The sequence below is a fragment of the Orbicella faveolata genome, unplaced genomic scaffold (assembly GCF_042242905.1).
Source record: "Orbicella faveolata isolate gen_17 unplaced genomic scaffold, um_ofav_v1 contig_12, whole genome shotgun sequence".
NCBI lineage: Eukaryota > Metazoa > Cnidaria > Anthozoa > Scleractinia > Merulinidae > Orbicella > Orbicella faveolata.
This window is the reverse complement of record NW_028301539.1, coordinates 30,147,269-30,164,914: the sequence shown is the minus strand read 5'-3', so window position 1 is coordinate 30,164,914 and position 17,646 is coordinate 30,147,269. Positions and strand designations below refer to the sequence as shown.

The 17,646-nt window shown below is 39.5% G+C and overlaps 4 protein-coding genes and 1 long non-coding RNA gene across 5 annotated transcripts; 4 read left to right on the top strand and 1 right to left on the bottom strand.

Moving 5' to 3' along the window:
- Nucleotides 1-252: 252 nt before the first annotated feature.
- On the top strand, nt 253-3,263 carry LOC149117497 (uncharacterized). The gene has a single exon (XM_089283276.1). It carries the CDS (start codon nt 1,647-1,649, stop codon nt 3,030-3,032), a length of 1,386 nt encoding a protein of 461 aa, XP_089139402.1. The 5' UTR covers nt 253-1,646; the 3' UTR covers nt 3,033-3,263.
- Nucleotides 3,264-4,312: 1,049 nt separating this feature from the next.
- LOC149117496 (transcription initiation factor TFIID subunit 13-like) lies at nt 4,313-7,490 on the top strand. Its single transcript, XM_089283281.1, has 5 exons — nt 4,313-4,399; nt 4,549-4,612; nt 5,701-5,798; nt 6,475-6,573; nt 6,789-7,490. The coding sequence occupies exons 1-5, from the start codon at nt 4,373-4,375 to the stop codon at nt 6,864-6,866; spliced, it is 366 nt and encodes a 121-aa protein (XP_089139407.1). The 5' UTR covers nt 4,313-4,372; the 3' UTR covers nt 6,867-7,490.
- Nucleotides 7,491-9,840: 2,350 nt separating this feature from the next.
- LOC149117495 (uncharacterized) lies at nt 9,841-11,079 on the bottom strand. Its single transcript, XR_016205676.1, has 2 exons — nt 10,573-11,079; nt 9,841-10,119 (listed from the first exon to the last, which is right to left on the bottom strand). It is a non-coding gene; the product is annotated as an uncharacterized LOC149117495 (long non-coding RNA).
- A 1,394-nt stretch (nt 11,080-12,473) lies between these two features.
- On the top strand, nt 12,474-15,454 carry LOC149117494 (uncharacterized). The gene has a single exon (XM_089283272.1). It carries the CDS (start codon nt 12,919-12,921, stop codon nt 14,281-14,283), a length of 1,365 nt encoding a protein of 454 aa, XP_089139398.1. The 5' UTR covers nt 12,474-12,918; the 3' UTR covers nt 14,284-15,454.
- A 114-nt stretch (nt 15,455-15,568) lies between these two features.
- Nucleotides 15,569-17,434, top strand: LOC110060388 (uncharacterized). Its single transcript, XM_089283273.1, has one exon. The coding sequence runs from the start codon at nt 15,816-15,818 to the stop codon at nt 17,145-17,147; it is 1,332 nt and encodes a 443-aa protein (XP_089139399.1). The 5' UTR covers nt 15,569-15,815; the 3' UTR covers nt 17,148-17,434.
- Nucleotides 17,435-17,646: the final 212 nt, after the last annotated feature.

Sequence of the window (17,646 nt, the reverse complement as noted above, 5' to 3'; positions counted from 1 at the left end):
TCTGGAGACGTGTCAGATTACTGTAGTTTGTTCAGTCAAACATTTTATGGCTTACTATTTAGTTATCTTACCATTACCGATGTAACATCGTATGTACATCATAAACTCTCAGTTTCTTTCTTGCTGTACATCGCAACCAAAAAAACTTGTCAAATCAACCAAATCATTACTGTAAACAGTTCCATGAATGCTCCTATCTCCGAGACTTATAGTTCACAAAAAAATAACTCTTGCACGCCTTGCGTGCCTATGTTTTAAAGTACGTTTGACTCAGTCGATTATGCTTTTGTTTCCTACACAGTTTTGTCCATATCTCCATAAACTTTTTTATTATATATATTACATATTGTTTCCTTTATTAGATTATCATAATTGCGTAGTTTATATAAACACAGAATTCACGGTTTTTTAATGTACGCTGAAACACTTATTAATGTTTTTCCTTGTGTTCAGTCGATCAAGCAAAAACTGGCGTACTGAGCAAAACAACTCTCAGTAGCTTGAAAACTTCCTGTTGATGTGTCAGCAACAGCGGATAGTCAAGGTGACTTTGTGAAAGTTTGTAAAGAGAGGCACACTGAACTGGGACGCTGGGACTAAACTTAACCAGCAAAATAAGATTAATAACACAATTTTCTTAGGTTCAACTACCGCTTAATTCCAAAACCGATGGAAGAGGGGACTTATCGTTGGGAATATTTCCTTTGGATTATACAAAACTAAAGTTGGAAGGGATTTTGTGTCTGGAACTGTACATGTGAGAATTCCTTATTCTTTGTGAAACCTCTGTACGGACTTCCTACAAAGTGATTATACCTTCTGAGAAATCGCACGGCTTGAGGTAATATTGACTGAGTCAGTTTACACTGATGTTTTCACAACACGCTAAACTATTCTTATAACCTAGTCTCCTGATGTAAACTCCCACAAAAAAGTTTTTACATAAGGGTACGTTATTTTGAATGAAAATTACCCGTACGGGCGCATCCTACAGGCCCCTACAAACATCAGTTCCCTAACTACCTAGTCTTGCCTCGGATAAATTATTGGGCTTAAAAAACGAAGTCTAAAATGAACACAAATACGAAGAACAACATAAGTATATAATTACGTCGTTCTCTTAGGCTTCTATCTCTCTTCCTACAAGATAAAAAAACCTTACGATTTGAATTATTTTGAGCAACGACGTTATGTTAATTACTTCTGGAAAAATCTACAGTGTTTATGTAACATGCGATCTGTCAAATTATTTTTAGATAATTACATCACTTTTTCTCAGAAATGGTCCGTTTTCCGAGAAATTCTGCTCATGGTTATTATAAATGCAACACGACATCTGCTGGTTCGAACCGGCATTTTGGTGATTTTGCCATGGAGAGATAGGTCCATAAAGACTTCGAAGCTTGTCTTGTTTTCAACCCATCCAAAGAAAGGTGGTTCTTGATCGTTCTTCGGCAAAAAATGTTAGCTTTAATTTTCTCACCGACCGTCCTCAAGTGTTTCTGGTTCAGCGGCTTTTGTTGGTATTTGAATATTTATGAATCGGAAGCCGTTGTACAGCAATCCGTGAAGGAACAAACATTTATTCAGTGCAATCAGTGGTATGTTTGATCATTCGTTCACTGCCTGAACAAAACTGTGGGTTCATGGCGGAAGGATTTTCAGTGCCAAGCGAAACAGGGCTTACAATCTCTGAGCAAGGATGGCTGGCAGTAGCCAAGAGAAGTGCAACTTGTGTCGAGTTGTGTCGCAATCGAGTAGGGGACACTGGTGACACAAGATCATGGGGAAACGAAACAATAACAGAGCACCTTGTAAAACCTTATGATATTTGCTTTGCCCCAAGCAACCACCTCGTCATCACAGACAACGGCGACAACAGCATCAAGGTGTATAACCTGGTTGGAAAGCCACGACTTGTCAGCAAATTTATTTGTCACCAAAGAAACGGGAACACTGTCGTCGAAAAAACGGAATGTAACCCAGCTAGCCCACCTCCATCTAGAAATTTTACCCCTCAGAGTATAACAGCTGGTCCGAGTCCTTTTTGTCAACTTTTTGTGGTTTTCGCTCCTTTGAATCGTATTGTAGTTATTACTATGGACTGGAATACGGTGGAGGTGATCGACTACCGACAGCTTTGCTCGCCGCGAGACTGGGCCTCAATCCAGTTGAGAGAGAATAAAGAGTGTGACAAGGTCAGTATTGTACACGATCACACAGAAAATCATAAAGTCGGAGGACGAAACCCACTGGCTATCACTAAAGCTCAGTTTTGTGCCATGTTTTACCATGTCACAGAGAGAAAGAGAGACCACATCAGCTACAAATGTCTCGAAAGGCCGAAGTGTCGTGTTGGAAAAATGTCGAGGCAACGGAATCCAAAAGTTGATTATGCCGCCTCGGTCGTCGTCTATGTTAGGTTGACAGACCGCAGTAACCGGTTGATTTTCCACGCTAGATATGGAAACTGCTTCTACGGTGAACGTCGAAATACAATTCATGGTGAGTATTTCATGCTGATGGACGACGAGTTTCGACAAGCTGTCCAACTGCTTCGTCGCGAGAGGGGAGGGAATATCAACATGTTCATGAACAAACAGCCTTGCTACAGATCAACGAAGCATCACGACAAACGATCTGATCTCAAGAAAAAAGAATGTGCACAGGACTTAATAGATTTCTTTGCTGCACATTGCTCATCTCACGGCATCAGGTTGATCATAAATCTCTGCCAGTTGCATAAAGTCGACAGGGTGCCAACGCGGCCTTTCGAGAATGATATTCGGAACGCCCAAAAAGGAATGCGTAAGATGATTTCTGCCGGCATTGAACTGAAGGCCATGACCGAGGGAAGCTGGGAACAACTTGCAGGTCTAGCTAGCATTCAATTGCCAGAATATCAAGACAGCGAACGGGAGAAGTTAGATCAACACATTACCGAATTTCTGGCGGGTATAAAATTCGGCTTTAAGCTAAAACCGAGAAAGCCCCACCGTAAAACCCGCGTGGGAGCCGTAAAAAGACACTGAAAAAGATGATAGTCCTGACTGTGTGACTGGATCGGATGTTAAGAACGTGAGTTTAAAAACAGCGAATCCTGTTTAATCATTTAATCATCTTCACTACCGGCCCCCGGTTGGTAAAAATAACCCGAGGGAACCTGCAAAAGCATGTTCCAGCATTTTTTAAAACATCATTTGAAATAATTGTAAATATGGACTACTAAATGGGGCCAAATAAAGTGTGATGTTGTTGTTCCACTCCTTCAAATGTTCACTTTCACCCTGCGCAACTTTGTTATATGTCCGCTGAGAATCGAAATAATATCAGTACAGGGTAAACCATTTTTGACTTACATTTAGTTACCTTGTCAGTTACCAATTCTGTCAATTCAGATCTTTGGTACAAATTTATCGTTCCTTGTTTCATTACCCCTTACCTGCCTGTAAAAAAGCTCCACCCACCATTAATAACAAAGTTTGAAGAGAGCAGCCCATTTGTCGATCTATAGCAAGATATCGCAAATCAGTGAAACTCAACCCTAAACAAATGATATCCCGCGAAAATGCGCCCAACTATTTTGAAATCGCGCTAACAGCCGCCCAGGGTGGATCTAAAGGGGAGGGGAGAGGGGGTCGGAGGGTTCGATCAAACCCCCTAAGTTAAAAAAAACATGAGAAATTATAATGCGCTGACTTGGCCTCAAGAATGCCGCAAATCCCATTTCCGAGGACCTTAATTCTCCATTTCAACATCCCCCACAATATACCTAGTTTGCCCCCAAAATTTTGCATAAGCATTGTCTTCAGTTTCTCTTGGGACAACTGTAATACCCAGGGGAAATGGGAAACAAAGGTTATGCAGAATTTTGGGGGGCAAACAAGGTGTATTATGGGCGATGTGAAAATGGCGAATAGGCCTTATCACGGTTCTTGGCGCCATCTTGACGGGCCGGGTAGGCAAAGCAGTGTTTGTACGGGAATCCGATGGCAAATAACTTTCCCCAAAATTGAATTTTACACAATTTGTGAATTTGGCTGGGCAGAGGCGCGGTTCGCGGGAAAAAAAATTACAGACAAAAGCATGGCTGAATTAGACAAATTTACTGAGTGTCTTCTAGCCAAGCTACATCCTTAAAACGTGGTGAATGCAATCTTCTACCTGGAGTATTTTAACGTTTGGAAAAAAAAAAACATCATTCGCCATCGGATTTCCATACAAACACTGTAATTTCTGACCGCTTTGCCTATCCGGCAAGATGGCGTCGAAAACCGTGCATGATAAGGCCCACCTCGAGCCAGAGCCCTGGGAACTACTAAGTTTACGACGCCAAGAAACTGGTACCGAACACGGCACCGAAACAAAAAACATGGCGGACGTAGAAGATGAAGTTGAGGTACTTTTTGTGTTTTTAATTATAATAGTTGGAGGATTTTCAAGATATATTTTAGGTTGCTGACGAACTCTTCGTTTTGAGAGTTTTCTCGATGGAGGATTCAGTGCTTTGAAACGAACGAACACCAGTTGAGGTCTTTTTGTTTCCAGGACGAATCCGAGTCAAACCAGGCAGAAACCACAGGAAAACGTAAAAGGCTTTTCCATAAGGAATGTAAGTTGGAAGATAAATTTTCGTTATCCATTACAATAGAAAATGTATATCAATGTTATTTATTTGTGGTGGATGTTTGATTTTAACTTAAATGGAAAGCAAATAATAGAAACGATAGCCTCCATTTGGCGCGAAATACGGACAGATATTTTTCCGCGGACGTTGTTTGTTCCGAGGTGTGGACAGTTTTCCTGGCATTTTCATGTCAAATGAGTTTATTGTGCTTATTATCGTTCAGATATTTTTACATACTGTTGCTCTTCTGTGGCGACCTCTTTAATCTAAGCTGTTATTTCCAAAATAATTCTGCGGTGTAAGAAAATATTGCTACTTTGCTCAAAATGTTTAGTACAATTGAAAATTTTTAACAATATAGCAGGGGTGAAAAGTGAACCTCCAAGCGAATGGAGCAAATTTTAAAAACTGGGGAATATCGTTTGGGGATATCATCTGATATTCCCCAGGTTTGGCTGCATCATGTGACATGTTCAGAACAATAATGCTCAAGAAAATATTTAAATTTTTAGGATCATGTGCCCTTAAGGCATCTGTGGTCAAGTGTCAATTGATACTATTGATCAATACCCTCGATTGACATCTTGATTGACATCCTGATCGATACTCGGTTGACACTCATTCAACACTCATGAACATTTGATCAACAGTTGGTGTATAGTCAGCCAAGTGTCGACCATCTCATATGCATCGATCAAAAATTAGTTGACTCTCAACCAACTGTCAACCGAGATGTCAATCAATTGTTGCTCGCATGTCAACCCAGGTGTCGATGGAGTGTCGATCAAGGGTATCAATCAAGGGTATGGATCGACACTCAACCGCAGATGCCTTTACTACACGATCCAATTTATATACAGTTGAACCTTCCAAAAGCAGACACCATTGGGACCAGAAAAAGTGTTCGTATTTGTGAGAGATGTCTGCTTATGAGAAGTAAATAATGCAGTGGTTACAAGAATGTAGCTGGGACCATTACTAAGTGTCCACTTATGGAAGGTGTACGCCTTCAGGAGCTGTCTGTTAGTGGAGGTTCAAGTGGAGTCTCTAAATAAGCTTCCTTTTGCTTTCAGTGAGATGCATGATGTTTGGCTTTGGTGATGATCAAGTACCTTTCACTGAATCTGTGGATTTGCTGGAAGATCTTGTTGTAGAATACATCACAGAAATGGTAAGAAAACAAGACTTTGTACACATATATAGTCTTATTGTGATTAAATGAATCACCAATTCCATAAAGCTTTCCTTACTTATGGGGGGTATATATATATGCTACTTAAGGGTAAAATGACTTGCAGAAATGGCAGATTCATTTAATGGCATGTTACCTTAAGCATGTTTGCCCAGTTAAAGTAAAGAATACCGTAAAGATTCTAGATGAAAGGCTGAATTTGATGGAGAGAGGTTGTGCCTGAGTACCAAGCACAAGAGAACTGCAGTGCTCAAACCAGAATAAGACTCTCAAAATGTTTTCCGATTCACCAGCTAGTCAGTAAGAGAACCCCATATGTAAAGATGAAAGATAAGTTGTTATATCTCTTATCATACTCATCATTGTAATCATTGTATAATTTTTATAGAATGAAGTATCTACAGAACTCAACATTGCGACCGCTGGGGTCGCCAATGTGACCAATTTATTTTCACTGGCAATAACTTTTCACGCTTTCCACTGAAATCCTTTTGCTGGCGACTAAATCTGAAAACTTAGGGTCAACTCACCCCAAGGTTTTTTCCTGAAAATTGAGTCCTGATCTTGAATATTAATGTAGTAACAACTTTGTTGATATCTTATTTAAAACGAACCCATCTTGAACATAAAATAAAATTCTATGAATTTTCTCCAGACACTAAAGGCAATGGAAGTTGGTAAAAAAGGAAAGGTGCATGTCGAGGATATTGTCTTCTTGATCAGAAAGGATCCAAAGAAATATGCCAGAGTCAAAGTGAGGAATTTGTCCTGTGATAACAGATTTATTTGTATAATTATTTTTTGATTTTATAGATTCTTCATTCTTCTTCATCGCACTTTGCTATGTTTCAAGGACTGATCAGATAAATACATTATATCCCATTAAAGAATTTTAAAATAACTAAGTTGAAATTCAATATAATTTTTCTAAAATTTTCAATTGCTCCTCGTTATTTTCCTTTATTTTAGGATCTCTTGACTATGAATGAAGAACTCAAGAAAGCAAGGAAGGCTTTTGACGCTGAAAGCTATGGAGAAATGGTGTAAAGTTTAGAGGGATATTCTGAATTTTAAAAGAAACTGCCTCATGAATATAACAATATAACAATGACAATAGTGTCATATGAGCAGGCACTTGCTCAAGGGCAAGTTCCTAAATAACCATTTACAAAAATTCCCAAAATAGACTTGACAGGACAGCTCTAGTAAATGGGTGCAGAAAGTATCCCTTGAATGCTCAGCTGTAATGTTTTGAAAGTTGTCTGAGTTATTTCTAGGTTGGATAGTATCAACATAATTCGTCTCAGGCTGTCTACCGATACTTTTGCCTAGGAGTACAACAAAAGTCATGCCGGGCATTCTTCTGCAGACATTAGTTTAAAGACTGCCAGAAAGAACATCTTGTTTCATATGTGCATACAGAGTTCTGCTGTCAACACCCATAGTTTAATCTGATTTTCAGATGCCTGGAATATCATTAAAAATACATCTTAGCTTATCATTATTTACAACTCTCTTTCTTGGTATTTGGTCATGCAATAATATTTGATAATATATTATAAACCCTCTTTGAATTTTGTTTCATGATAGGTATTTCTCACAGTTGCACATACATGTAAGCTCTGAGTGAAAGTTTCCCAATAAAATAAAATTCAGATCTCATTTTTGAAATACTGGTATTTTGTCATTCATGGGTCAAGATGATTGTTAAAACTCAGCTATCATGCCTGATTATTAAAGCATCTCATTGCATGGTTATAAGAAATCCCTTAATGGTCTGGTCATTGTATTACTACCCATAGAAAACTGCCACTTTATGTTTATTGTATAATATATTTGATTTATAGAGTGGTTTAAATTCTAAAGTTATGGTAATCACACTTACCGTAATTTCCGGCAGTTTACCCGCACGGCAGATTACCCGCACCGGTCGTTTTTTGCCAAAATGAGAAAAAAGATTCAGCAGATTACCCGCACTGGCAGATAACCCGCACCAAAAAACAAAAGAAAGTTATGCTAAATAGTTCGAGAACTCACAAATTTGAAGTGATCGAGCGAGACTAAGCCTTTCATGTTCGTGTCCATTTGGAATAAGATAAAAGTTTCTGCTACTTGGCCACCAATAGGGCAGTTAAAAGCACTCTCCTCAGCATTACTTTCTTAAGTTTGATTTTACAAGTTAAATATCCAATGTATTGATGTTTAAGACTTAACAGAATGCGATGCGTTCGTTGTTGGAGCAATCGATCGTTTAGCGCCATTTTTGTAAGGTTAAGAGAAAGCTGGGATGAGTGTAAAAGATCCTTATTGGGTAGGGGTGATGGGCAGCCAAAAAGTACCCTGTTACCGATCTCATCTGCCCGAGCGATAACTCTCAGCTTGTACTTAAATGTGAAACTTTGTCGTGGGCGTTTCAAACCAGGCATTTTTAAATTGAACTCGTATTAAACTCGTAACTGACTCGTGGATGCACTTATCGTAAATGATTGATGTTTGTAAAACTTATTGAGTCAGTTAGCCTTTTATAACGATTTTGCATCGAAGAAAACTTTACTCATTGTTTTTGTTAACAAAGCAATTTCCAGCGTGCAATTAGTAAATTTTTACACCCATTGTTTTCGATATTCATTGAGAGTTGAACTGACTTGTAAAATTCGGCTCGCAATTTTCTCAAAAAAACAATATCTCGGGATCTACTTGGTCTTAGAAATCGCTTGAAACGGGAAAATACTTTTTAAATCAAGGCAGTACTAACTGTAAATTTTCCACTGATGCGTCCAGTATTTTTGTATTATTTCTTCACTTGTCAGTGTTTTGTTTACACTCGTGCCGACAATTATATTTTTTATCACGTTCCACTAATTATGCGGCGCCATGAATTCAACAGATCACCAAGATATTTATGGTATCTCAGGTTCTACTGGGTCTAAGAAATTGCTTGAAACGGGAAAATACTCTGTAACTCAAGGCAGCGCTAGCTAGGAATATTTCGCTGATGCGTTGAGTATTCTTGCATTTTTTTTTTTTTATCAGAGTCAATGCTATTTTTTCACTGCACGCGTGCCGACAAACGTCGGCATCATGTTTCAGTTAGGCTTTGTGTTTTCCACAATAAAAGACACGTTAAAAGGTTTAGGTGAGAATTTTTCTAAGCAAAAAAAAAAACTAGCTGTGAAATTGACAAGGTAAGAAAACTATCAAAGCACAAACACGTAGCGAAAAATTTGTTTATATGGAATTTTTTTTGTATGATTTCATCCAACTTGCATCAGCTATAATCAATCAACGTTTAAAAGAATTTTATAGCAAATAAAGCACGATACAAGAGTTGATAGGACATGTTTCTCGTTTAAACAAATGAGGCATTACACAGGTTTGTGGTAAGCGTATATTTAATGACTGTTATCTTTGTTTTATCTTCTGTCAGCACTATAATAATTACTGTTAAATACTTACGGGAAGATTAAAAAATTATCAGATAACCCGCACCACCCTATTACCCGCAGCAACGGTAGTTTACTGAAAAATTAACGCATTACCCGCGGGTAATCTGCCAGAAATTACGGTACTAAAAAAGCCAAACGTTTTAAGTTTGACACTCACTCAACCAGTTTGTGTCGGGCTATGTAGACATAAACATACATAAATAAAATAAAACAAATGAATTACAATATTTAGAAAGGAAACCACGTCAGCCTTAGCTGGTTTTCACATGGGTCCTCTATCCTGGTCAAATTGGAATTTGGACATGTTGGTTTTTGTGGAGGGAGGAAAACCGGAGAACCTGGAGAAAAACCTGGGGAGCAAACTCAACCCACATATGGCACCAGGCTGGAGTCAAACCCAGGTCACATTGGTCGGGGAGAGGGCTCTCATGACTGCATCATCTATGCTTGATGTCTTAAATTTTGAGTGTGATGTCCCCAGTAATTTCCATATCCCTTCCACAGAAACACACCTCGCTGCTCTGGGAACTGCTGGAATTGCACAATATCAAAACAAGTAAAGTGGCATACTCATGACAGGTGTAACATGCAATTTTATTGTGCAAATAATGTTAGGCATACTCGTGGCTTCTTTACACATCAAATATAATCCTTTTAATTGTATATACAGTTTTCACTCAATTCAATTTTCTTCATAAATATCCTCTCTGTACAAGTTTTAAAATATTAATATTTTACATTTGTTAAAAAAAGTCTCCAAATTTATTAGTCTTCTTGTTTACTTGGAACTCTTTTCGTTTTCCTTTTTGCTCAAACTGATGACATCAGATGTGTTGATCCAATTCCACAATTGTCTGGTAAAACCAGAAAAACATAAAATTAATGGAAATGGTCAAAAATTTAAGACACATGATATATGTGTTATATAATATAAAGTATTCTCCATTTGTTTCCTCAAGGCTTAGTTCGTTTAACAATTCTCACGCTTTCCACCTATATAAGAGAAAATCTTCTGAAATATTAAAACGCCGGACTCTAAAGTTCTTAGAGAAAGTATCAAACAAGGACCTGCGTGAAAATTGCATACCGGCAGAACTAAACCTGTAAAACACACACGCATAAATCAAAGTATGCTGACGACCAGACTTGAAGTCGATACCATGACCATAAAAGCACCCCAGACTCACGTAAAAGCGAGTCTGCTATTGTCTGGACGAATATCTCTTGCGTCAAGGCGCAAACGTTTTTATTTTTATTTTATAAACTACGAAATTGAAGCCAATACGGACAGAATAAATCGTACTTACCCTTTGTACACGCTAAAATTTTGCCGAGAATGTGGCACAAGCTTCAAGGGAAGAAATGCCAAAACTTGCGCTTTCAAATCAGCAGGAATCAACGCTATTGTACTCGAAGGTTTAGTTGATTTAGAGCCTGGAATTTTAGCACAGGCGTTGTTTTGTGGCCAAGTGGATATTTGCAAATGACGTCAGTATTTGCATGAAAAAAGAATGTTAACACACTCGCTAAAGCCATGGCGACACCCGATTAAGCTAGAACCGGGAAACCTTGTGGGCGACAATTACCACCATAGTTTGGATATTTTTCCTTTGAAGTCACTAAGCGTTTTTGCTTTACGTGGATGTACAGATTTAACAGTAAACTAGTGTACATTCCAACACATAAAATTCTACACGAGGTAACATTGATGTCATTGATTAAAAACAAATTTATTCAGCCCATTATATTAATCTTGAACTTCGTCAAATCAGATATATTTGATGGACTTATTTTCTTAAAAACTAGGTGGCAGATTACACTAAGTCCAATTTTTTAAAATTGTTTTTATGTGCTTTCAAGGGTTCACCACTCCTCGCGATGGCGAGAAAGAAAAATAAACTGCCTCTGGCCCCCAGGTAGTAGATATTTTCGTGTTAAGCCAACCATGGCCAGCTGTTTCAGTGTCGAAAAAAACATCTTTTTTAAAATGATCGAACCTCAGTTGTTATGGGTTTAAATAGTAGTTACGTACATAGCTGAGGTATGATTTTTTTCTTTAAAAAAGTATCTTGTGCTGTCAGTCACTTGGACTTAAATTATTCCAGTGTTTCGGTATTGTTTTCTTTTTTCACGTGTGGGTGTAAAGTGCAAGAAATCGAAATTTCAAGGTGTTTCTGTTTATAATTATCGATTATCGAGAACTGAACTAAAGATGAAGAAAAAGCAGAAGAAACCAAATCACCGCGGACGACCAAAATGTATAAACGGCTGAACCTCTTCGATAACCACCAAGAAAATTGTACTCTACTTCACCAAGAAGTGGTTCTTGGTTTGTTCACTCGAGCAGTACTAGTGCAGAGTGGACGGGAGGGATCGCAGCGGCAGGGGGGGGGGGGGGATGTGAGAGTGCGGGAAAGGTAGACAGCTAGGGGCACTTCCCATTCGGCCAAAGATTCCGAAACTCTGAAAACTGAAAGCATCCAGAAAATCTCAGTTGTCGAATTTCCGAAATGTGAACTATTCATTCGACATTCTGAAAAAACAAATCGAACGAACTGACGGAAATTCCCAGCCGTAGAAAGTTTAGAATTTCAACGGAAATTTCCAAACATTCAAACAGGAATTTGGATTGAATGAAAACCGTCCTAAAGTCCCCCGTGCAGAGTTCGTCGAGCGAGTGCATTGGAAAGTTACACCAGTTTCAATACGAGCACGATTTTCAAATCTCAATCCAATTACCTTCGCACGTACTTTCTTCTCATTTGCTGGCCAGGTGAATAGAAGACCGTGACTGTGTACAGTGTTTATTGAAATGGGATTGGATGGAAACCTGATACAGCTTAAATTATAAACCATTTGAGTTTGAAACTGAAAGTCGCACCCGTACTATAATTAAGTCTCGTATTCTTACTCCAGTACAGACTGCTCATTGACTTTAGCACTGCTCGCTTGTCAAAGTTTATCTCATGAGAAGTTCTCCCAGAACAGCCAAAACGCTCTCACGCAAGTGAGCAACCACGTGAGGTGTATGAAATTCAGGCGGTGACAAAACTCCCCATGTAAAGACAAAACTAAGAAGCTGAAAGGCTTTGACCAAATAAATCAGAGGGTGCGTTCCTTTGGGGTGATCTGGATCAGGATCAGTGATCCAAGATCACTCTGATCATGTTTTATCAAAGGAACCGATGAATCCGTGACCAGAGGGGATTCATCGGTTGCTTTGATGCACCATGATCAGAGTGATCTTGGATCACTGATCTTGATCCAGATCACCCCAAAGGAACGCAACCAGAGAGTAATTAAGCCAACTGCATGGTGTAGTATGATTGCCAGCGAGCTACGAAAATGATATTGAACGTTGAGCGAGAAGATAAACATTGGCGTGATGAAAACGAAAGTACCAGTCACGCAATTCTTGGAACCGCTCAGGGTTTTCCGAGAATAGCTGTCACACCATTTTCTCGGTAAATTATTTAACTCTTTAACCCAAAACGTTTGTCTTAAATTTGCTTGAAAGATTCTTTTCTCACTTTGGACGGACAAAAAGGTCGAAAACCGCTCAATTCTATTTGGATTGAGTCGAGTTGTGGTTGCGAGGTGCACTTGCCTTGTCTTGGCTTGTTCTTCGGCGGCAAATCCGTCAAATCGCAGGTATGGCCGGAGGTACGCTTCAAAACTTTGAAGGCAATAGAATAGCCGTTTCTGATCAGGGAATGGTTGCTGTTGTAAATAAACGTGAAAACTGCGTTGTACTTTACGGCAAGGGTGTCGATGAGTGCGTCCCCTGGATGACTACAAGAATTACAGAGGGGCTTTCGATTCCTTACGACGTGTGTTTTGCGCCGAATAACAGCCTCGTTGTTTCAGACATTGGGGATAACAGAATAAAGATTTATAAATTGGAAGGAGGTCCACAACTAGCAAATCAAATTGTGATTGGTAATGATCGCTTGAAACGGTTGATCGTACGAGATTTGAATTCCGACAGAGTGGAATTTCCTTTAATGGGAAGTGTCTTGGCGCTGATTACAGCATTTCGAATCCCTCAAAATTTAGTCATCGGTCCAGGGCCTCCATCTCGGCTATTTGTCACAAGTGCAACCGATGTACTCCTTATCAACCTTGATTGGATCAATTTAATTGTCCTGGGCTCCTCTCTGGTATGTTCTCCTGCTGATTGGTGTTCTGTACAATTCAACAGGAGTTTAGTTTGTGACGAGGCAAGCGCAGTTCAAGATCACAAAGCAAATCACAGAGTTGGAGGATTTAATCCTTTGGCGATCACCAAAGCTCAATTCTGTGCGATGTTTTACCACGTAACTGAAACTAGCCGCACGGGATTTTCTTGTCTGAAAGAATCAGAGTGCAAGGTTGGAAAACGAGGAGATAGAAAGAAATTTGCTGAAACGGTCGTCATTTATGTTCGATTAACGGAGAAAAATGGTCGGCTTTTATTTCACGCCAGATATGGCAATTGCTACGAAGGTGCTTATGAAAGTACTACCCATGCAGAATATTTCATGTTGACGGACGAACAATTCAGACAAGCCGTTCATCTGCTTCGAGATCAGAAGGGAGGCTTCATTGATATGTTCATGAACAAACAGCCTTGCTTCTGGTCGACAGGACACGGCAAAAAAACCTATCTCAAGATGAAGGATTGTGCAAAGGATATGGTAGATTTCTACAACCTCCATTGTATACCACACGGTATAAAATTGACCATTCATCTTTGCCAGTTGTACAAACTGGTGGATATGCTACCCGGCGGTCAAGAAATATCTCTGGCAACAGATATCAGGAATGCTCGACTAGGGGTGAAAATAATGTTTTCTTGTGGTATTGAACTGAAAGTCATGACTCAACACAACTGGGATAAACTTGCTGAGTTTGCAAACATCACACTTCCAGCATATCGAAACAGCGACCGACAAAAGTTGGACCAACACGTTCAAGGAGTTCTTGCTGAAATAAAAAGATCGCCGATTATTCCACTAAATTGGCTGTTCGTACCGTGATAATCTTATCACGAGTCAACTAACATATTCAACACAACAGAAATAGTTTAAAGTGCTTCTTTACCATCACTCACAAAGATCAGTTTCAGATTTGCTCATAAACATTGTGTCTAGCACGAACAAGTGAAATAATTCCTTTTTTTAAAGTACGTTTGACTCAGTCGATTATGCTTTTGTTTCCTACACAGTTTTGTCCATATCTCCATAAACTTTTTTATTATACATGTTACATATTGTTTCCTTTATTAGATTATCATAATTGCGTACTTTATGTAAACTCAGAATTCACGGTTTTTTAATGTACGCTGAAACACTTATTAGTGTTTTTCCTTGTGTTCAGCCGATCAAGCAAAAACTGGCGTACTGAGCAAAACAACTCTCAGTAGCTTGAAAGTTTCCTGTTGATGTGTCAGCAACAGCGGATAGTCAAGGTGACATTGTGAAAGTTTCTAAAGAGAGGCACACTGAACTGGGACGCTGGGACTAAACTTAACCAGCAAAATAAGATTAATAACACAATTTTCTTAGGTTCAACTACCGCTTAATTCCAAAACCGATGGAAGAGGGGGACTTATCGTTGGGAATATTTCGTTTGGATTATACAAAACGAAAGTTGGAAGAGATTTTGTGTCTGGAACTGTGCATGTGAGAATTCCTTATTCTTTGTGAAACCTCTGTACGGACTTCCTACAAAGTCATTATGCCTTGTGAGAAATCGCACGGCTTGAGGTAATATTGACTGAGTCAGTTTACACTGATGTTTTCACAACACGCTAAACTACTCTTATAACCCAGTCTCCTGATGTAAACTCCCACAAAAAAGGTTTTTACATAAGGGTACGTTATTTTGAATGAAAATTACTCGTACGGGCGCATCCTACAGGCCCCTACAAACATCAGTTCCCTAACTACCTAGTCTTGCCTCGGTTAAATTATTGGGCTTAAAAAACGAAGTCTAAAATGAACACAAATACGAAGAACAACATAAGGATATAATTACGTCGTGCTCTGAGGCTTCTATGTCTCTTCCTACAAGATAAAAAAACCTTACGATTCGAATTATTTTGAGCAACGACGTTATGTTAATTACTTCTGGAAAAATCTACAGTGTTTATGTAACATGCGATCTGTCAAATTATTTTTAGATAATTACATCACTTTTTCTCAGAAATGGTCCGTTTTCCGAGAAATTCTGCTCATGGTTATTATAAATGCAACACGACATTTGCTGGTTCGAACCGACATTTTAGTCATTTTGCCAGGGAGAGATAGGTCCATAGAGACTTCGAAGCTTGTCTTGTTTTCAACCCTTCCAAAGAAAGGTAGTTCTTGATGATTCTTCGGCTAAAAGCATTAGCTTTACTTGTTTCATCGACTCTCCCTCGGTGTTTCTGGTTCACCGGCCTTTGTTGATATTTGAATATTTCTGAATAAGCCGCCGTACAGCAATTAGTGAAGCAACATAAATTTATTCAGTGCAATCAGTGGTATTTTTGATCATTTGTTCACTGCCTGAGCAAAACCGTGGGTTCATGGCGGAAGGATTTTCAGTGCCAAGCGAAACAGGGCTTACAATCTCTGAGCAAGGGTGGCTGGCAGTAGCCAAGAGAAGTGCAGCTTGTGTCGAGTTGTATCGCAACCTAGTAGGAGACACTGGTGACACAAGATCATCGGGAAACGAAACAATAACAGAGCACCTTGTAAGACCTTATGATGTTTGCTTTGCCCCAAACAACCACCTCGTCATCACAGACAACGGCGACAACTGCATCAAGGTGTATAATCTGGTTGGAAAGCCACGACTTGTCAGTAAATTTATTTGTCATGAAAGAAGCGGGAACACTGTCATCGAAAAAACGGAATGTAACCCAGGTAGCCCACCTTCATCTAAAAATGTTACCCCTCAGAGTATAACAGCTGGTCCGAGTCCTTTATGTCAACTTTTTGTGGTTTTCGCTCCTTTGAATCATATTGTAGTTATTACTATGGACTGGAATACGGTGGAGGCAATCGACTTCCAACAGCTTTCCCCGCCGCGAGACTGGGCGTCAGTCCAGTTGAGCGAGATTAAAGAGTGTGATAAGGTCACTATTGTACACGATCACACAGAAAATCATAAAGTCGGAGGACGAAACCCACTGGCTATCACTAAAGCTCATTTTTGTGCCATGTTTTACCATGTCACAGAGAGAAAGAGAGACCACATCAGCTACAAATGTCTCGATGGGCCGATGTGTCGTGTTGGACAAAAGTCGAGGCAACGGAATCCAAAAGTTGATTATGCCGCCTCGGTCGTCGTCTATGTTAGGTTGACAGACTCCAACAACCGGTTGATTTTCCACGCTAGATATGGAAACTGCTTCTACGGTGAACGTCGAAACACAATTCATGGCGAGTATTTTATGCTGATGGACGACGAGTTTCGACAAGCAATCCAACTGCTTCGTCGCGAGAGGGGAGGGAATATCAACATGTTCATGAACAAACAGCCTTGCTACAGATCAACGAAGCATCACGACAAACGACCTGATCTCAAGAAAAAAGAATGTGCACAGGACTTAGTAGATTTCTTTGCTGCACATTGCTCATCTCACAGCATCAAGTTGATCATAAATCTCTGCCAGTTGCATAAAGTCGACAGGGTGCCAACGCGGCCTTTCGAGAATGATATTCGGAACGCCCGAGAAGGGATGCGTAAGATGATTTCTGCCGGCATTGAACTGAAGGCCATGACAGAGGGAAGCTGGGAACAACTTGCAGGTCTAGCTAGCATTGAATTACCAGAATATCAAGACAGCGAACGGCAGAAGTTAGATCAACACATTGCCGAATTTCTGGCGGGTATAAATTCGGCTTTAAGCTAAAACCGAGAAAGCCCCACCGTAAAACCCGCGTGGGAACCGTAAAAAGGCACTGAAAAAGATGATACTCCTGATTGTGTGACTGGATCGGATGTTGAGAACGTGAGTTTGAAAACAGCGAATCCTTTTTAATCATTTAATAATCTTCACTACCGGCCCCGGTTGGTAAAAATAACCCGAGGGAACCTGCAAAAGCATGTTCCAGCATTTTTTAAAACATTATTTGAAATAATTGTAAATATGGATTACTAAATGGGGCCAAATAAAGTGTGATGTTGTTGTCAGTTCCACTCCTTAAAATGTTCACTTTCACCCTGCGCAACTTTGTTATATGTCCGCTGAGAATCGAAATAATATCAGTACAGGGTAAACCATTTTTGACTTACATTTATAAATTGACGCTTTCATAGTTACCTTGTCAGTTACCAATTCTGTCAATTCAGATCTTTGGTTCAAATTTATCGTTCCTTGTTTCATTACCCTTTACCTGCCTGTAAGAAAG